The sequence below is a fragment of the Cervus elaphus genome, chromosome 30 (assembly GCF_910594005.1).
Source record: "Cervus elaphus chromosome 30, mCerEla1.1, whole genome shotgun sequence".
Classification (NCBI taxonomy): Eukaryota; Metazoa; Chordata; class Mammalia; order Artiodactyla; family Cervidae; genus Cervus; species Cervus elaphus.
In genome coordinates this window covers 34,707,756-34,729,819 of record NC_057844.1, presented here as the reverse complement: position 1 = coordinate 34,729,819, position 22,064 = coordinate 34,707,756, and the positions used below count along the sequence as shown (strand labels likewise).

The 22,064-nt window shown below is 42.4% G+C and overlaps 1 protein-coding gene across 1 annotated transcript in view; it reads right to left on the bottom strand.

Annotated features, from left to right (window-relative positions):
- SACS (sacsin molecular chaperone) overlaps positions 1-22,064 on the bottom strand; it is a 77,612-nt gene that overhangs the window by 51,709 nt on the left and 3,839 nt on the right. Inside the window, exon 2 of the mRNA XM_043891650.1 lies at positions 10,764-11,267. Coding sequence (XP_043747585.1) covers positions 10,764-10,783 — 20 coding nt within the window. The 5' untranslated portion in view covers positions 10,784-11,267. The remainder of the gene's footprint in view (positions 1-10,763; positions 11,268-22,064) is intronic.

Below are 22,064 nucleotides of genomic sequence, written 5' to 3'. Positions count from 1 at the left end.
AAAGTTCTAACTGCCCCAGACCACATGCAGTTCCTGCAGACCCATACCCTGTGCATATCCCTACGTGGGGCTGTTACTGGTGCTAACAGAGATGTTTATCCTGGGAAAAACGTGACTCCAGGGTGCATGCTATACTGTTCAAATAGGAGAAAGGTTTTCATGTATAAAAATTTCTGTGACTCCAGAGACAGATGTGGGGTTCACTATACGGAAAAATATCCCACCAATTAGAACAGTGCTCGTTTGTATTTACTTATCACCAACCACATGCTGACTCTTTCACATCCACTGTTGTATTTAATTTCCAGATGAATCTAACATTATCATCCACAATTACAAATCAGGACTCAGGACCCAGAGAGGGCAAGTTAATTTGTCTGATGTTTCCTTGCAAACACCAAGTGTCAAAACTGGAACCCAGGTCTCCATTCAATGTTCTCATTCTGTGCTACACCCCAGAATTGAAGTAAAAGAGAAACATTTGCTTTGAGATTCTAAAAATCTCACAGTCAGCACACCTTAGGGGTGCATGCATGCTTGACTGCTAAGTTGCTCCAGTTGTGTCCGACTCTTCGTGACCCCATGGACTGTAGCCCATCAGGCTCCTCTGTCCATGGGATTCTCCAGCCAAGAATACTGAAGTGGGTTTCCATATCCTCCTCCAGGGGATCTTCCCGATCCAGAGATCGAACCCACATCTCTTACGTCTCCTGCATTAGGCAAGCGGGTTCTTTACCACTAGCACCACCTGGGAAGCCCATGCCTGAGGGGTAAGTGCCCTAAATTCTCTCCTAAGAGCTAACCACAATCTTGTATTCTAAAGCACGTGGCAGTTTTACAGTCTGGCCAGACGTAGGCAGCACGGGAGCCCTCAGGCACATGCTGGGAAACACTTAAATGAATATGATAAATATGTGCACATGCACTACAGAAAAGAGACACAGACAATGCAGCTAAAATGGTGAGACTGTACATTTCACTACGTCTGTTTCATTCATTATAGCCAATTGAGTTACTTGTTTAAAACTACACTCCCCTACCTGTTTGAGCAAACTCTGGGAGTTCTTGAAGGATAGGCGTGCTATAGTCCATGGAGTCGTAAAGAGTTGGACATGACTTAGGGACTAAACAACAACATATTTAGCTATGAAGTAGTGCCTCAAACAGAATCCCTAGACCATTATTTGATTAAACTAACATTCTCTGGTCAGAAGTATTTGAGGAATGAGTTTACTTATGAAAAACAAATGGGAATCTTCTTAATTTTGTCATATTTTATTTTTAACATTTCTTACGTTCACTAAAGTTTTTTTTTTTTAAACACTTCTTATTTTGTCTCATTTCCAAATGTTTGGACTCGGAGCGATAATGTCAATGAATGATCACTTCAAAAGCATCGTGTTTTATGTCTGTGCAGTCAGTGCCACAATAACTTGAAAATATGAATCACAGAAACTGTGCCCACAAAATTATAGGTCTGTGAATTTATGAAAAACAACTTTATGGTTTTTTTCCTTTGCTTTGAATAAAAAGGGATCATGCCACAGCTTCCCTCATATGGAAGGTTTACAAATAGCTTCATGCATTTGCTGTTTGGCGGACAATGATAGTAGTTGGCAGGCAACCACTTGGAGGGGACACAAAGGAAATGCTAGTTAGAAATAGGTCAAGAGAGAGTTTTTTAAGGGAAATTGGGAATGAATCCATAAAAAACCAAAATGACTGAATTTTATAATGATTACTGTAACTGAATGGACACTTCCTCTGTTAAAATCCTACATTTTGCTCATTTTCCAAACCATTTCAAATTTTCTTTTGATAAGGATTTTATTGGCTAAATTAGATAGTTATAAAATGGAAAAGATATCTATTTACTGACAGCTTCTAAAAATGAATATTTCTGAAGAACCAAAGACAAAATTTTTAACAGAGAAAGCATAGAATAATAGTCATATGAACAGTTGTTTTTTTTTTTTTTTCAGAATTCACACAAATCTAAATCAAAAAAAAAAAAAACAAACCTATGATTGTTCGCTATTTCTATAATCTTTATAAATATAACAGCTAAGTAATTTTGGCTGATTCATGTTGATGTTTGGTAGAAACCAACAAAATACTATAAAGCAACTGTCCTTCAATTAAGAATAAATAATTTTTTTAAATAAAATAACTCATCAATGAAAAAGCTATTAAGGGCAGTTGAGTGTACTTCAGAAAACATACACTTAATGTTATTAGCAATTAAAGTTTATATGTGTGTTTGTCTTTTAAGCCTCTGGTCACTTTCTTGTTTTCTAAATATTTTCACACTGCCCCGAATCCTTTCCCCTCTGACTAATCCTATTAATTCCTGTTACCACTGAGTTGATCTGTTATGAAGTATGACTGAGCCCCTCCCCAACATAACAACACTCAGTCCTTCAAGTCCAAAGGCTTCGTAGACTCACCTTTCCCACCTCGTCCCTGCCCCTCCTTCCTGGGCATCCTCCCAGAGCCCTGCAGCCATGCTTATATCTTTACACCTTTTTTGCACATTTCTCTGGACATTCTGTTTTAAAGATATTAATGAGGAAAAAAAAGCACCAACAACTAGACATGACTTAACCAGTCAACTGAGTGGACTTAATCCATGGATAATCCACGCTATGAATTGAAAGAATGGGCTAAACCTAACTAACCCTTTGAGCAGCCTTCAATAAATAGTTGTAAGTAAACTGGGTAACATTCACGGTATTTATGCTAAAAATGCATTAGCACAATTTCCTGTTCCAGAACAGGAAACAAGAATTTCAAATCATCTCTTATTGTAACATGACCTAAGAATCCAAAGAATATGATGACAAGGTACACAACTACTAAAGTGCAGACATAAAAATGACGCTCCCAGTGTTTGCCTTTTTCAGTGACTGTGGGCAGTGGGCAGAGAAGCCTCCAGTTCTCTGCAAGGCACGTGCTCTGCTTGCCAGCCCTCTGTCCTCTTCTTCTGGGGCTCAGCTGAAGCTTTAAGCTAAGCCTTCCCTAGTTTAAAAAAAAAGGACAATAATAAGTGTATGATGGGTCTGCAGTCATACACAAACCCATCACATTTGCCTTCATCTTCTCCATGCAGGTGAAAGGAACAAATTAAATAGTGTCTGAAATCTCTTCCTTTGGGACTCTGCATTCATCCACCACTTTCTTATTTTTTTTCCCTTTCTGTGGGCAGTAGGGAGCAGGTGGCCATTTAAGTTTATGTCAAAATGGCAGATTGTTAGGCTGCGCCTTCAGATGCCAGTTGTCACAATCATAGGCAATCCTTTTTATACATTCTTCTGTTTTTAATATTTTCTATGATGCTTCAAGGGATTTTTTTCTATTCCCTCTTTGAAGGCTTTTTCTACAGCACCTATTTAACTTGGTCTAGGAGGTGCTGCAGGTTTCAGATTGCATTTGGCATCAGCTCTGGAAAGAATTAGAGTTTTGTTTCTATGTTGTTTTTCTGTGGCTATTGCTTTCAATCATAACAAACTAGAAGAACCATTTATATTAAAGTATCATAAACAAATCATTTTGCCTACTGCTTAATTTAAAAAATAATAATAATCTTGAGTCAGTTGAACTAAGTTACTATTTCTCTATGAGATTCCCTCTCCCTCCACCCCTCCCCCAGGAGATTCAGTAAATGAGATCATTTAAAATTGCGTTTCTTGCTAGGTAATACATTAACATTATTATTATTCTCAAGGAAAAGCTATCAGTTGATTTTTCAATGGAGTGGACCTTTCTGAGCAGTGTCTAAAGGGCAATGATTCTGACCCCTGTGAATTTTCAATAACACGTGTATTTCTACAGCTGAGAGGGTTCCTCATCTCCCGTCGGTGATTCTGTGACTGCACCGAACCTGTCCTGGGTCCGCACATGGGTTTTCCTTCCCCGACACGAGCCCGCCTGGAGCGGGGCAGCCCTTGGGGCTCCCCAGGGACTGCCCTGCAGTTTACAAAGCTCCCACACACACACATCTGTACCCCCAGGGCTCTGCTGCAAGGACCAGGGAAAATAGAACATCTAGGGTTTGCTTCACAACTGCTGAAATCTGCCCATAGGACGCTCGCTGTAATAAATAGTTCCCTCTGCTTCTCTAGATGCCTGAAATTCTTCATGATAAAATTTTTACCACGAGGCACAGGGGTACCAAGTATGAGCAGAGGATTTCTGCTAATTCCAGGGGAGGGGGATGAGAGCTGGCACCCTCCATGGGCACCAGCACCCCGCAGGGTGCCCACTCTCCACCCGCTCTGGGCCCCAGACCAGCCTGTGTGGACTATCAGTGGTGTCTCCAGGATGCTCTCTGGGCCTTCTCTTTGCCTCTTGAGCTTCCTGTCTGAGAGCCAGTGACACTCCATAAGCCCCTCCCCAAAGAGATCCCAGCGCAGGTAGAAACGGAGGGGCTGACAGTGATGGGAAGGGACAGCCCGCCACCAACAAGAAGGACGAGACAGACCAGTCTGCAGCTGCTCTGTAGGCTGGGGTGGCGGTGGTGGTGACCGCGGCACCCCCCAGGGCACCTGCAATGAGGACAGGTGCTCAGGCTGTGGGCGGGGCTTTGCGCAGGCTTCTGGAGGGATGAGAGCCGCATCAGATACAGCACAAGTGTCTTACATTTACGGGCTCTTATCTAACATTTTTATGGGCATTTTTTTCCCTAAGGCTGCATGACTAGAAAATGGGATTCAGACCAAGTATGTCTGGCTCCAAAGTCTACACTCTTTCCATTACATGATTTGTTTTCTCTTAAAACAAATGGGTGTCTGTGTTTGTGGAGGGTATTGTGGAGTTGGTCTTGTTTTGTTTGGATGCAGAGGTGTATGTCTAAGGAAGAGAGATGTAGAAGGGACAGGATGGGACCCATCGTCCCCTCTCTGGCCACATGAGATGGACTGGTTTGGAGCCTGTGAGGACAGAGGGTGAAGGACCAGTGCCATGAAACCCTGGGTGGGAATAAGTCCAGGTAGCACTGCCTCTCTCCCAGGAAATAAAATCAGCACGAGCTTCAGAAGAAGGCATTCCTCTTCCTGACCTCCAGTCCTCAGGTGGCAGTCACTTTGGTCCCAAGGGGTCTGTTGGGTTAAAGTCTTACAGAGGTACCACCTACAGAGGTCATGACAAGTGCCCCGACCCAGAGGCTCAAGTGGAAAGAACATAAGCAAATTCATTCCTGAGACCATAGGAGATGTCACCGCCCCAAGGACACACAGAAATAGCCGGGGAAGAAGTTAAGCCAACAAGAACATCGGAGTTAAGGTCTTATCAACAGGTGATCTGGAGTCATGGAGACGTGGGTGTAAATACGAATTGACCTTATTTACACTCACGAACCTCTGAAACCTAGGAGGGGGGCATAATCGCTAAAGCACTTGTTCTTTCTCTGGACTCCACCTCCCCAGCTCAAATCCTGGCTGACTGCCACTAGGCCCACAGCTCCATCAGAAGTCAGGGCTGGCTGGTTTGCTTGGCCCTATACTGCCCACTACTGTTCTTCCCCACTGGGCTTTGTTTTCACACACTTGGACTCAGCTAGTCTGCCTCCTCTCCTGCTCTCGGGACCTCGGGACCCTGCTCTCTCACCTGAATCTTTACTCCTCCTACTATGGGATAATAGGAAATAAATATTTGCTTTTTGCCTCTAAGTCTTGGCACAAAACTCCTAAAACTCTTGGAGTTCCCTGAGAAAAGAGTGTCTTTTATATGCTGATGAGGTAGCTCAAGGCAGGACCCCTAGATAGCTTCAGATGGGGAGGGAGGATTCAACCCTGTGATTAGAGGGTTGGAGTTTTCTGACCCTTCTAATCTCCACAGAGGGAAAGACTAGAGTGAGTTCAATCAGTCAATGATATAATCAGTCACGCCAACAGGGACACTTTGCTGGGAACTCGGAAACAACCACTAAGCCACAGGAACTTCCAGGCTGGAGACTGCATGGAGGTGCTGGGGTGTGGGGGCCCCCGGAGATGGCTGGGAGCTCTACACATGCGCTGCCCCCAAATCTTGACCCATGATCTTGACAAGGGTGCCTATCTCTTCCATGAGCTGTTACAATAAACAGTAATTGTAAGTAAAGCACCCTCTGGGTTCTGGGTCAGTCTAGTGAATTATTGAACCCAAGGGAAGGGGTTCTGGGAACCCCTGAATTTGTAGTTGGGGTGTCCCAGGCATTCCCACTAGCACCTGAAGTGGAGGCGGTCCCGCAGGACTGTCTGTGACATGGGGGTCTTTGCTAACTCTGGGAAGTGTTAGAATTAACTTGACATGCTGGACTCCCAGGAGGTCCCAGAGAATTAGGGAACCGATCGCTGTAGGAGAGATGACTCAGTCCCCATCCTCATCGGGTTGTTGACATTCATCTTGGATGTCCTGGCCGTTCTGACACTGCCAGGAGGCCGCGACACTCTCCCAGCCTCAGTGGAGAGACTGATACAGGTGCAGCACTGAGCGGTCAGGACGGGTCCTCCTCCACGCAGCCCCCCTGGCAGAACCCCCCTCGTCGCTCACCTGGGTGGTGACCACAAACTGTAGTGGGCCTCCCTGCCTCTGCTCCTGTCCTCCACACAGCAGCTGGAGGGATCCTTTTACAAAGGAAGTCAGATCATGCCTCTCCCCGCAGTGGGCCCCCATCTCCTTCACGCTTCCTCCTTAACTGTGACTTCAGCTCCCTGGCCCTAAGTCCCTCCCCGCCAGCCCACCAGCCTCCTCCCTGTTCTTGGAACATTCCAGGCAGCACCCACCTACAAGATCTACACGGTCTGGAACATTCTTCCCCTAAAGAGCTTGTGACTAATTCCCTCACTTCCTTCAAGTGTCTGCTCAAATGTCATCTCCAAGAGGTTTGTCTTGACTATCCTATTTAAAACTGTGAGTGACACATGTTCCTATGAAACCCCATAGACTCCCACCTCCTTTTCACGCTCACCGGTCTTTTGTTCCATCATATGAGGTACGACTTAGCGACTAAACAACAACAAAAATGAGGTACCCTGTAATTTAATTATGTATTAGGTTTATTGTGTACTTTCTGTCTTCCCCCTGTTAGAGTAGAAAATTCAGCAGAGTCAATACCTACACCCATTTCATTCCCTTACATATTCTAAAAGCCTGGCCTAATAAATGCCTCTCACATGTTAGCTGAAGGAATGACTTTGTGATGAGCAGGACCCTATAGGGTCTTTGCAGAACAGACCTCCCCCGCTGTCTCGGCAGGTCCTCCACCTGCCTTTGTCTGTAGAAAAACTGTAGACTCTTATGCTTTCCCTGAGTCCCAAAGAGTAAATTTAACCAGAGAAGTGAAAAATGCAGGAGGAAAGGAAACAGTCGAGCAAGACAAAATAATAGTTTAGTCGTTGGACAAAGCTGAAGATCTCTAGTTCCACCTCAAGGGCTGTAGAGGATATTCTGAACCATGTCCTTTGAAATGTTTTGCAGCTGCTGAATGAAACCCCACCAGGTGGGAGAAGTTAACTGCATGCTGTCCACAAGCACATAGACCCCAGATGAGTTGAAACCATGTTGATGATGTTGACCCCGAATACCTCACCATCAACAAAATCAGAAGAAAGGTCCATGAGCTGACCACACGCCCCACGTCCCCCTCCTTCACCCTGTCTTTATGAACCTGTCCCTGAAAGCTTTCAGGGAGGTCAGACTTAAGCACCAGCTGCCTGGACTCCTCTCCTGCAGTGAATGCTGCCCTTTCCTTCACCTCGACCCTGGGGTCAGCACACTCACTTTACTGCATGTGGGCAAGAGGATTCGTTTGGTTCACTAACAGTTAGTGTGGAGGGTCCTAACTGAAAGGCTGCCCTGCAGTCCCCTGGGAAGGTGGACACTGGACACCAGATGTGTCTCTGGAGGAGGAGAGGCCGGTTTAGCCAGGCTGGACTTGTACCTGACCATTGCTCTCTCTCTCTCCTTGACCAAACTTCAGAAGCTCCTCTGAGGCCTCTTTACAATGAGTCTCATCCATGGGCTTTGTCTTTGAACAGCCTGGCCCAGTTTTAGCAAGAATCCTGCTGTCAGTGTAGTGAGACCTCCTCCCCCTTGAGGTCTGAGTAACCTCCACGTCTGACCAAAGTCCTCCCCGCCCACCCTTGACACCTGAGCACCCTGGCCTGCTGTCAGCAAGTCAGTTCAGCCGGGGTCCCTGCCCTTGATGCCTCATTAATTTGCCATCCACTGACTCTCCTCTGTTTGCTCATTGGCTATAAATGCCCAGCTCTCTGTGCTGTATTCTGAGTTAAGCCAGATCTCTTCCACAATTGCAATAGGTATCAAGTCCTAAGTAAAGGCTTCCTTACTATTTCAGTAAGTGTCAGGGTAATTTTTTCTTTAACCAATACTGTGAGTTTGAACAAGTCACACAACTTCAGTTTTCTCATCTCATCAATCCACTAACATAGGGTCTCTTAGACATTGTCACCAGCCTGAATCAACCCCAAATGGACCAAGCGCTTTAGCACCCTGTACCTAGAACTGTTTCTTCAGCTCCCTAGGGGACAGGTGCCCCAAATCTGGTCCACCTCTCCATATCCTGGAACCTCTTTGCACGGCAACACACTGACACTCCAGAGGTCCCCTGGACACAACAGAAGGAAACCAATCCCAAAGCAGCCTTCAACAAGGGTGACCAGGGACTTCCCTGATGGTCCAGTGGCTAAGACTACACACTCGGGGGACCCAGGTTCCATCCCTGGTCAGGGAACTAGAGCCCACATGCAACTAAGAGTTCACATACCGTAACTACAGAGTTCGCATGCTGCAACTAAGATGCAATGCAGCTAAATTAATTAATTTTTTTTAAAAAATGAGTAATACCAACTCAATTTTTAGTTTAATATTCAGATGGTATAGTCAATAATATACCTGCTTTTATCTTAGCGTAACATTTTATATTGCTTATCACACAGATAATCTTCTTTTCCTGAATACCCACATAAAGCCAGTGGGCTGGGAAGGCTTTGCGTGTTAACGCAGTGGGTAAGAACAAGCCCCATGGCCCACACACGCCCCCTGAGCACTCATGATACAGTGCCTAAGATCAAGCCCACCCCAGATCCTTTTTAGTTTTAAAAATTATTATCTTGCCCCCTGAACAAAAAGACCAGGCAATCAAGTTTTACACAGTAAGGGTCTTAATGAGACAAGTTTTAAATATCTTAATAAAAATGTGTTTATAAAATAATCTTAAGATGCTTTGATTATGAACACATACTCTATGTATTAATAAATGCTGCTGTATGCAGTCACTGACATTTTAGCTTTAAGGAAATTATAAGTTCTGAGGAAATTCTAAAGAGCCCAAAACCTACAGGATGTAAATCTCTGCAAAGATATTCTCAAAGTTAATTTATACTTTGTTCTAGCTATAAATAGACTTGAGCACCTAGTGACTGCAAAGATGATCCAATCTGTTGGGTTTTTTTCACTGTCTCTTTAGATGCTTCAAGTCAATCTTAATTGTTGAAAATATATACTTAGTGTCAGCATCAAAGAGTCTCACTGCTATTTAAAATAAATTCATACATGAAATTATTTCTAACAAATCTGCTAATTGATAAACTGAATGAAAATGAGTTCACATTTAAATAGAAAAAAAAATCTATTTTCAAAACAAGAGGAAAGCACTATATGGAAGCAGTTTAGAAGGTAAAAAAAAAAAAAAGAAACAATCCACAGAAAATACTGTGATACCACTTGTATGGTGCTACATGAGGGTTCCTCTCTCAAGCTTAAACAATTTAGTGTCAGAAATAGCGAGAACATTCATCTCAGATGACTTCTTATAATATTAGAAATAATCAAAAGTTCCAGTTTGTCAAAACTCAAACCCATTAAGTACAGAGACTTCTGTACCTGTGTTATTCTCACATATGAATGACAATCAGTCACAAGTTAATACTGATTTGTTAAGAAGCAAGTTCTATTGAAAAAGTTACTCTTGAACTTCCTCTGTCTAAAGAATAAAGGTTTTCAAAAGGTAAATGAGAAAAACAAATATTGGGTCTTCCCAATGTTTCAAATTGGAAAGTCAAATTTAAAAAGTTCTTTTATTCGTCGATGTCATTGGATGTGAGGACTTACCTGGTCTCTATGGCCCTAACTTTTTGATCATTGAACACACTATTTGAATACAGCCATCAAAAATCAATCAAAGAGTATTTTGTTTTAAGAAAAAAGGAAAACAGAGAAATTTAAGGGGTAATTCTACATATCATTGATACTATCTATTTTTGCATATACCCTCAAGCTTATAAAATAGGTTCCTATAAAATAGCAACTAAATTTGTGGAAAGGAGCAAATGTTATCTTTTATCTTCATAGTTTATAAAGGAAAAGCAGAAAGTCCTCTCTCTTCTCTCAGCTTATCTGATACGATGCCAAGTACTTGACAGTTGTTATTTAATATTTTCCAAAAATCACAGGCCAGTGGAAGGCACCAATACATACATTTTATGAGAGAGAAAACAGGACACATCGAGTCAATTGTCCACGGTAAGAGCCACACCAGGAAACAGAACCCAGAACCATCTGGGAAATGGAAGGAGTGATTGCCACCCCACAGTACAAGTATCACCCACACAATCCCCATTAGAACCAACATGTCTGGGATTGATTCACTTTCACCTTGACAGAGCTTCCCTCTGCTTTTGCCAACGTATGTCTCCTATGGGAAAACCCAGCAAGCCTTGAATCTCAGTGCAAAGTGCCGTAATTTAAAACATTCACTCATTTACCTATTATCCTGGGTCTCCATTATCACTTGTCCTGGAATATCTGTCTGGGAAAACCATGAAAATATTTTTCCTCCTTCCAAGTTGTTCCTGTAAGCGTGGACGCCAGTCCAGCTCGCCTGGCCGGCGGAAGGGCTGTTTCCCCCTCAGCGTCCATTCATCATCTGATGTGGGAAAGCATCGCTGTGTTCGGTGTTTGCGCTCCTCACAGCAGGGCTGTCCCGTCCGTGTCGCCTCCCTGGGTTACGCCTGCTGATCAGCAGCCCACGGGCCTTCTCCAGGTAAAATTGATCAGCTAATGGGTTCTAGCTTTTCCCCAAAGTAAAGAGGAGCTATTTTCATCTGAGAACCTTCTGTATTTCTTTCTGCAGGAGGTGGGGAAGATGTTGTGGATGTTCTTGGGCCCCGTGATCCTCGCCCTCATCTCAGCAGATGTACGATACTCCCTGGCGAGCACCCTTCTCCTTGCTCTGGTGACACCTGCATCTTGGCATCACTTCTGGAATCCTGAAAGAAAACCAAGGAAGGGTTAAAAAAGGAATAGGGGAAAGTCCTCCCAGTAAAGGCACAGATGAGGCAGCTCCTTGTGGCCGACAGCCACGGTGCTGAGCTCCAGGGACTTTCTAATTATAAGCTGCTGGTTGTGTCGGAGCCCTGCCTAGGAGCATGGCACCTGGTCTCCACTCACCACCGGCAGACACACATTGTAACCGCACATGGCCGTCGCTATAAATAAAAACACGCCTACTTAACTTAGTTCCATGTTCTCACTCCTCATTCCCCCAGCATTTCTCCTCATCCCTCCAGTTCCCTGGCTTCTTCCAAGTGGAATATGTGCTTCGCACAATGTACCTTTTCTCAGGAACAGCACCCCAAGACCCAAGCCTGTGACTTTACACATTATAACTCACATCTGAAAGTGAAACATCTATGCTTAATAAAAAAGAGTATTTTACTAGCAATATACTTAAGAACCATGGGTGCCTGCAACAGCCGAACACGTTAAGAAATAAACCAGAAGGAAAAAAAAAAATGACAAACTTTGACAACCAGGCTAAGTCAGAGGGATGCATGAGACTGAATTTTCTACCCACTCCTGCAAGTATCATGGTTACAAATCCTTTACAATATCCAAGGCACCCTCTTAGACATGATGGCATTTCTTTGGGGGAGACAGCTGTGTGAAAGCAGGAAACTTTCACACATCTGTGAAACACCAACCTAAGAAACACCAACTCTGCTGGTGGTGAGGGGAAACCAGGTGCCATGTTCCTAGGCAGGGCTCCGATGCAACCAGCAGTTTATAATTAGAAAGTCCCTGGAGCTCAGAACCACGGAGCTTAGAAACACGAAGCTAAGTGGTGGTGTTTCAGATGCTCGACTAGGAAGTGAGGGGCGGAAAATAAGAAAACCAGCTGCTGACTTATTCTGTTTTTGCTACCCAGCAATGTTGCCTTGTAGACAAAAGTAATATAGAGATCATATTCTAAGCTATATTTAGATCATTAGAGATTCTTGGATTCATGAAAATCCAGGGAAGAAACTGAAGACTCACTGAAAATTCTTCCCCAAACACTTCCCTAGTGACTTGGTATCATAAAAATATCCCTGGGTGCCATGAGTGAGTGAGATTAATGGAAACAAACCCATCCAAAATCTTATTCCTCTTTTATATGAAATCATATATCAAATGGGCTTCCCTAGTGGCTCAGATGGTAAAGAATCCACCTGCAGTGTGGGAGACCTGGGTTCGATCCCTGGGTTGGGAAGATCCCCTGGAGAAGGGAAAGGCTACCCACTCCAGTATTCTGGCCTGGAGAATTCCATGGACTGTATAGTCCATGGGGCTGCAAAGAGTCAGACACAACTGAGAGACTATCACTTTCATTTTCAGTTTCTGTCATCTGGGATGTTAACTAACCTCGTATCACCTGGCACATTTGATAAACTTGCTAAACAGCAAAGAGACTCATGGCAAATTATTATAACTTTCCTCCAGATGGACAATGGATCATCATTACAAAAAAATAAGAAAGAACAATCTTTGGGTCGTTTTTCCTAAATAACTCTGAGCTGCAATGAATGCACATTACACGCGTTTTTTTGCCATCATTTCTAGCACGATACAGCGACTTTCCCCAGCATATTATTATGGTCAGGATACCGTCTTTCTCCTGACCCCTACTGTGCTGCCGTCTGAACGGTTTTGTCGAAGGGAGAAATGCACTGAAGATGTGCCCCCCTGTATCCATGCTGGGACCCAAGAACCACCATGTCCTAACCGCTCATGACCGCTCGCTAGCAATCCCATCTTCAGTTTTAGTATCACTTCTGTTATGAACATCTGACCCACAATTTGGAATTCCAGAAACTATCTCCCTTTTTTGGACACTGAGCCATTTGTGCATGTGTGTGCCCAGGACTTGTCTTACTCCCTGATTATTCAAAGCTCATCCTCTGTGGCTGAACAACTATACTTGCTAGTGACCATGCAAGTGGGTAAGAGAAGGCAGTGAACTGCCTGGGACATCAGTTTCCCACATGGTAGTCACAGATTATAGTCATTTCATAATGTTTCTCATATTTGAGATGAAGCATACCATTCTGAGGATCTTTGGCCTACTATGTATCACCTCTTTGATTATTTACTTAATGTTTTTCTTTCTTAAAATAACCCTCTACTTAAATAAATGTATTATAAAAGGAAACTTTCCACCCACAATATAAATGGAAACCCAGTACCACTTTCCACAGATAGAGGGTAGCTCTAAAAATAAACAAAAGGAACACAAAAGTAATCTTATTAAATTCTGGTTGAACCAAGTGCCCACGAAAAACACTGAGGCTTTGACTTGCTCCTTCCTCATTATAGAGGGTGTTTTGTAGATTTATGGGACATTTATTGCCTTCAGTAATTTCATTCAGGAAAATGAATGACTGAAAATTAAGTATCCATTTCAAGACTTTAGAAAAAAGATTATGGGGATAAATCCAAAGAAAATAAGATTGAGAGTAGATAAGAGTAGAATTAACAAAATAGAAAACAAAGATACAATGGAAAGTGAGTTATTTTAAAAGTCTAATAAAATTGGCCAATTTGCAGCAAGAATGATCAAGATAAAATAAGTAACATACATAATATATACATATATATAGGGATGAAAATGGGATGCATCAGGAATTTAAAAGATAACAGAATATTATTTTTTAAATTTCATTTATTTATTTATTTTTGCTCATGCCCATGTGGCTTGCAAGATCTTACATCTCCTACCAGGAAGTGGCTACATTCTGTACTTCCCAGGTGGCGCTAGTGGTAGAGAACCTGCCTGCCAATGCAGGAGGTGCAAGAGACATGGGTTCCATCCCTGGGTCAGGAAGATCCCCTGGGGTAGGGAATGGCAACCCACTCCAGTATTCTTGACTGGAAAATCCCATAGACAAGAAGAGCCTGTCCGGCTACAGTCCATGGGGTCCTACACTCCATGGGGTCACAAAGAGTCGGACATGACTGAAGTGACTTAGCATGTCACCAGGAATTGAACTCAGACCCTCGGCAGTGAAAGTGCAGAGTCCTAACCACTGGACCACCAGGGAATCCCCTAAAAATAACTCTAAGGTAATGAATTTTCAAACTTTGAAAACAGACAAATTATTAGAAAAATATAAAGTACCAGACAAATTCAAGAAACAAGTCAATCCAAAATAGTTTCATTCACTGATATTTAAAATCTCTCCAAAGGGAAAACATTAGGCTAGATGGTTTTACTGGAAAGATGTACCAAATATTCAATAAGCAAGGTAACTCTAAAACAACAAAGTCTACCAGAAAACATAAAAACAGACAATATACCCAAATAATGTCATCTTTCTGATAATATTCCCAAATCCAGTTATCTAAACCAGATTGGCACAGTATGCAAAAGGAAAATTACTGACAAATGTCATTCATAAACACAAATACAAAAATTCTAAATACATATTAGCAAGCTGAATGCAGCATATATAGTATAATAATACAAGATAATAGTCTATGACCAAATTGATTGGGCTTATCAGAGGATCAAATTCCATACCCATTAAAGACCTTCTGTCAAATAGGAAAGAAAACAAAAAACATTTAGTAAAGAGGAAATAGATGGGAACTTCTTAATGAGCATACCTCACACTGGGCTATCTCTGTGTCTAGTAAACATTTCACTGTACAGGGACAGGAGGTGGGGGGAATCATCACCTTTCACAGGTGGGACATTCAAAAAGTATTTCAGACAAGTCAACAGAATTAATGATGGAGTTGATCCAGATTACTGACAGAAGTTCAACTGTATTTCTACATACCAGCAAAAGTTTTTTTAAGGTATTTTTAGAGACAACCATTTATAATATCAAGGGGAAAAAAGTTACCTTGGAATAATTATAACAAAAAACTTGTATAAAAATTTTACGTAGAAAATCTATAAACTTGAACAAAAGACACCCTTTAAACGTGGTGATATGTACATGATACAGGGCAGGAAGGCTCAATATCACTGAAATATCCCCTCTCCTCCAATTGGTCTTTTAATTCAAAGACATTCCAATCAAAATCCCAACAACCTTTCAAAATAAAATTTGAAATTCTAAAAGTTCTATGGGAAAACAAGGGGATAAGAATAAAGACAGTCCTTCAGAAGTATGAGGGGAAAGATTTGCTTTGCTAAATAGCAAACTGTAAAAAAAAACTGTAATACCTGAGTTGGTAAGGTATTCAAACAGAAACAATCAAAAGGTATAAAGCTCAGAAACAGATCCTTGCATTAATGGAAACTTGATACGCGACAGAGGTGTTGGTAGAGTACAGTGGGGAAAGCTGGACCATTCAAGAAATGTTACGGGACAAGTGCTTACCCACCTGGAAATAGAAATGTATTTGAACCTCACAGTGCACACAAGTATCAATTCAAGGGGATTAAGGGCATAAGTGAGACAATCACACCGTAAAGTTTCTAGGAAGAAATATAACCCAATATCCTCATGACCTCAGGGTAGAAATGAACTCCTTAAACAGCAGATAGAAAGCACGAACCACAGAAGAAAAAGAAGACTACATTCAAACCACATTAAAAAGATGAACATCTCAAGCTACAAACATCAGGAGAACATACTTGCCACACAGATAATCAACAGAGAACTCTTGAAAATAAAAAAGAAACTACCTCAAAGGAAAGTGGGCAAAAGAGTCTAATTTATACACACTCTTTTGCATGCATAGTATTTCCATTTAATAATGGTAAAAATTAAACGTCTACTATATTGTGTCTTCAGCATGAGATAATGTTGAAAATACATTTATAACATGATAGAGTAGTACATAATGACATCTTTGTTTGAAGTAGTATCTTTAATATCTTTCATTTATTATCATAATAGCTGTTCATTAAGAATGAGGTACAGATGGACTAATAGACTCAACATAACAAGGTTTTTAAAAAGAGGAAAGAAAGGGGAGGGGAGGCAAGCAGAGAAGAGATTTGCAGAAAGGGTCACCCTTGCATTGCACCTCATTTTATTGCCTTTGTGAGGAGCATCTATTCATTCCCTAAACACCACTCATGCCCTCTCTTCTTATCAAGGTATGCACCCAAGGCCTTGTGAAACTTCCCTGAGAACTTACTCCCCAAGCATTCAAAGTATTCCTCAGGGTTCCCAAGACCCCCTCAGTACCAATAGATCCTTCTTCATTCATATGAAATTCTGCACATGGTATTTAAATAATACTATTTATTTAATAGTATTAAATAGGGGAGAAAAATTTGCTACCTCCAACTGTATCTCTTTGACCTGAGAATGAATTTGGCTGATAAGCCACATAGATGGACCTGTAGGTTATCATACTAAGTTAAGTAAGTCAGAAAGGAAAAGACAAATACTGGACAAATACTGTATGACATCACTTATATGTGGACTCTAAAATGTCACACAAGTGAACTTATTTACGAAACAGACTGATAGATGTAGAGAACAGACCTGTGGTTGTTAACAGAAAGGGCAGTCAGGGAGGGATGGACTGGGAGTTTGGGGTTAGTAGATGCAAACTAGGACTTCCCTCATAGCTCAGTCGGTAAAGAATCTGTCTGCAATGCTGGAGACCTGGGTTCGATTTCTGGGTCAGGAAGATCCTCTGGAGAAGCAAATGGCAACCCACTCCAGTATTCTCACCTGGAGAATCCCATGGGCAGAGGAGCATGGCAGGCATTCATGGGATCACAGCTGTTGGACACGACTTAGCAACTAAATCACCAGAGATGCAAACCATTATATATAGGATGGATAAACTACAAGGTCCTACTGTGATATACATATATATATGTGATATATATGTATATATATATATGTGATATATATGTATATATATAAAATATCCTGTGATAAACCATGATGGAAAAGAAGATGAAAAAATATATATATATACATATTTATGAATGTATAATTGAATCACTTTATCACCTAAGGACTGATTTCCCTTAGGATTGACTAGTTGGATCTCCTTACAGTCCAAGGGCCTCTCAAGAATCTTCTCCAACAACATAGTTCAAAAGCATCAATTCTTTGGCGCTCAGCTTTCTCTATGGTCCTTCTTTCACATCCATACATGACTACTGGAAAATTTAGGCTGATGCTTTGCAAGGCCCCAAAGACTCAGGAAGAAGCTCTGACCTTCTCAGTAACTATCTAAAGGAACGCAGAGCGTCTATTCCAGGATGGGCCATCACCGTGCAGAACTGTGGTATGAACTAGGCACATGGACAGGGAGGACCCTGCAGAGTCTGTCTGCTGCAGTTCATTGTCCCATTGTCCCAGTCCATGTCCCATTGTCGCTGCCTGGTCCAGCAAACAGCTGTTTACCAACGTTTGCTTTCCTATCTTCGGGTCAGTTGCCTTCCTCCCCTTTGAAGTCCCAAACCACTACTGCCATTACCCTGTCTTTAGCGGAAGATGGTACTTAAGTTGAGGGCTCTGGCCATTTCAGTGAACTATTCAGTTCCTGGGTCTCTCCATGTATCTGTGTTTGTCACTCAATCGTGTCTGACTCTTTGCGACCCCATGGACTGTAGCCCGCCAGGCTCCTCTGTCCATAGGATTTTCTAGTCAAGACTACTGGAATGGGCTGCCATTTCTTTCTTAAGGGGATCCTCCCAACCCAGGGATTGAACCTGGGTCTCCTGCATTGCAGGCAGATTCTTTCTATCTGAGCCAGACTCCTTAATAAAATTTTGTTTGATTTTCTCACCTTAATCCTCAGACAAAGCAGCAGAACTTAGAAGGTAAACGAAAATTTCTTCCATATAGTTTCCTCATTTTACAGGTTAAGACACCAAAGCTAAAAGAGGTTAGAGGCTGTGCCCTACACCCTATGGGCAAAAGAAGGGGACAAGATGACAGATGTCCTCAGGACCTGTCAATGTCGGTTTACTGAGATGTTAGCTCTGCAGGTGGGTTGCGAGGCAGCAAGTGAGTCACACCTTCAAGAGCATCTGGGGACACCAGGAAGTGACCCAGCCCCAGCAGACCTCTCTGCCCCAGGTAGGGGATTTCAACAATAAACCAGGCTACTTTCACAGAATAACACTGAAAAACATAGAGCACATCAACATTTACAAAGCCTTTGTTACATATTACTTTACTTATTCTCATGATTACTCTGTGCAATCCCAGATCAAAATATGTAGACAAAAGAAATATTAAAATGTCTTAATTCTCAGTATGTGATTCACACACACACACTCATATCTTTATTCAGTTCAACAAATATCCATTTCTTGGTGTGCGGTGGCCAAACAGTATATATATGCAGATAAATGAACACATCTCTCCCTATAATTAAGTGTACGTGTGTGTGTGTGTGTGTTAGTCGTTCAGTTATGTCTGACTCTTTGTGACCCCACAGACTGTAGCCCACCAGGCTTCTCTGTCTGTGGGATTCTCCAGGCAAGAATACTAGAGTGGATTGCCATTCCCTTCTCCAAATTAAGTGTATATTTATTGCTATTTCATCCTTATTGTTTTAAACTACAGAAATGTTTTGTTCCTTGCTGACTACCACTATATAGGATTTTTATACTCTATGTTTAACGTTTCTATTGTATATAAATCTCCATCTGATAATGAATCCATTTTTGAGTGCTTCAGTATACCACACGTTTACTTCTATAAATCCTTTACAATGACAATACATGGAAGATAAAAGCTACTAGCCTTTCTTATGGCATCTAATATGATTGAACAGCAGCCTAATGCAATTTTAAACATAAGAAATATAAACATTCAAACTATCCATACTAATAAATTTGACAGTTCTTCAATAAGAAAAATCAGATTAATCATGATATGTTAAATCTAGGGTTTTTCTTTTTACTGCTTTCACGATAACTTTGTCTTTATTTCATTAACATGGTCAAGAATATTAGAATATCCTAAATTCTGAGTACAGTGGAAATGTTACTGATAGTAAAACTGTAATGTAGTGTGGTAAGATTACCTTGCAGAGTTGCAGTGTTTTTAATTTGTTAGAGTGATTTCATAGACACTGTCTTGTTTCAGTCTCATAACAGCCTAATGAATTGGTAGGAAATTATTAATTTCATTTTACAGTTAAGGAAATTGGTGTCCAGGAAAGTCAAGCACCAGCTCAAGGACTTAAACTAAGGCTTTTACTCCATCTCTTACCTTAGTCCTGCTATTGACTGCCTGACACAATAAAGACACTGAACTATTACATCCTTCTCTGCCCATACGTTTCCCCAAAGGGGAAGAAAGCTGCCCCTCTCGTATCACTGAAGGTGGAGGCCACGGCTTGGGAATCACATAATCTCTCGTGCCCCGCCTTCCTCACGGTGGCCCAGGACAGTCTGCCCCATCCACGCAGAGTCATCGCAAAGATGGGCCTGAACGACCTCTACAAGTACCTAATGAACTGCAGGCCAGTCCCGCACCTACGAGACGCCAGTCTTTGCTCATGGAATATTCTCTAACACACGAAGGGACATGACAAGCTCACGGCCTCTGCCCACTGACCCTTGTCCTTCTCTGACGCATCAGGGGCCAAACAGTTGGTAGCCTACAACGGCGATTAGGGAACCGGCCTGGCGGTCGGCCCTGGCCAGCTGTGGAATCCACACATTTGGCCTCGTCGCCCAAAGCCACTGCCCACGGCTAATACAAGCACAGCGTGTCCATCCAGCTAAAACACCCTGCTTTGGCAGCCCGGCTCTCCCATAGCAGGTGGGGTTGGCACCATATATGATCTCATTCAAGGAGCAGGAAAGAAGCATGCCAGCTCCACTTAACCAAGGCGAACATTTCTTTGAGTTGCTCTACTTGAAACAGAAACAGACCGGACACCCAGGTTTTAAATCATGACCACGTGACTGAGGGTCGTGTCTGAGGAAGTGGGGATTCGAGGGGGCCCCTCCCCCTTCACTGTTCTCAACAACCCTGAGCTCTACCTGTCTCAACTGCGCCAGTCTCCCTAGAAACAGTCTTTTCACCCCTTTATAGCAAAGACTCAAGCCAGAAGAGCCTTCAGAGACCTCCTGCAAATAGAACACACATTCCTCTAAAGATGAGAATTAAAAATCAGCATTACTTTTCATCATGCTTGACCAGACACATTCACACACAGCTAAATCCTCTGTGATATGCTGAAAAATTCACCCTTGAAAGTCCCTAATGTTACAGAAACAAGGAGCCAATGCACACAGACTCCTGACCCACAGGAGCCTCCACTGGAATTACCCTGGGAATAACAGTATTGCTCTCCTCGCTGTCAGAGCAAAACATGAGTCAGCACAGACTTGAAAAAGGCATCTTTGCAAAACAGAGAAGTCAGATTAATTCACCTTGTAAATCAAGAGCCCAAAATGTAAGACAAAGGAAGAACTGCAGCTGTTATTAATAACTGCCTGGGCACGGTCTACTGTAGAGAAGGTCATGGTCACTACAGCCATTACGTGACCCCAGATAAACATCCCTGAAATGGAATATTTACATAATATGCTTTACAGAGCCCAGACGTGGAGTTAAAGGTGACAGATACTTATTATGTAGGGTGTTTGAGGGTGTGTCCTGTGTGCCTGCTCAGTCGTGTCTGACTCTTTGCGGCCCCATGGACTGCAGGCTCCTCTGTCCATGGGGATTCTCCAGGCAAGAGTACTGGATTGGGTTGCCATTTACTTCTCCATGGGATCTTTCCAACCCAGGGATTGAACCCATGTCTTAAGTCTGCTGCGCTGCAGGCAGATCTTTACCACTGGCACCACCTGGGAAGCCCTCATGTGTGTGTGTGTGCGCGGTTAAAGATTTCCAGTAGAATGTACTCCAGAAAAAATATCATATATCAAATCTAATAAGAAAAATGTATAAATTATCCCCTCATGTGTCCCAAGGGTTCTCTTCCGTGTTGTACAAACCTTCCTCGTCTTTGCAAGGAGGTCCTCCAGAATGTCTTGTTCACCTTTGCCTCCCCTGGTCAGATGCAAGGCCGTGGATACAGAAGGTATTCAATAGAGAATGAATCATTTCATCACTCTGGCCATTTCCAGGTAACAAGAGACATCTATACTTTCACAGCGTGTCTTGAATCGAGTGGATCTAGTCTTAGCTTTTGGTCCATCAGAGGGCAGAGCTAATTGTTGGAGACAAGGATTTAGAGGGGCTACCACTGGAATAAGCTCCCCAGAGTCTCAGATTGACCTTTAAAAAGTTCAATTATCTTCCAAGTTTATACAAAACTGATATGCCGTATGGGTGAATTGTACAGTATGTGAATGATATCTCAATAAAACTGTTACTTTTTTTTAGATTTTTCTTTAATGTGGACTATTTTTAAAGTCTTTATTGAATTCATTACAATACTGCTTCTGTTTTATGTTTTGGTGTTTTGGCGAGGATCTTAGCTCCCAGGCCAGAGATGGAACCCACACCACCCGCACTGGAACGTGAAGTCTTAACCACTGGACCACTGGGGAAGTCCCTCAATAAAGCTTTTAAAAATCACATATTAAAAATACATTATATGATTGAAATAGATCTCATTTGATATTATCTAATATTATTATTATCTGACTTTTTGATGGGAAAAGTAATACGCACTCATTCACTGGAAAACCCAAGTTTCTCTAGAAGCCTGGGGGAGGGGACTTCGCCCACCTGACATCTGACAGTGATGGGGTGAGGTGGGGGGTGCGGTCATTGAGCAATTAGTCCATTTAAGGAGGAGGAAATTGAGCCTCTGTGAGATGAAGCATCAAAGCTAGTCTCACGTGG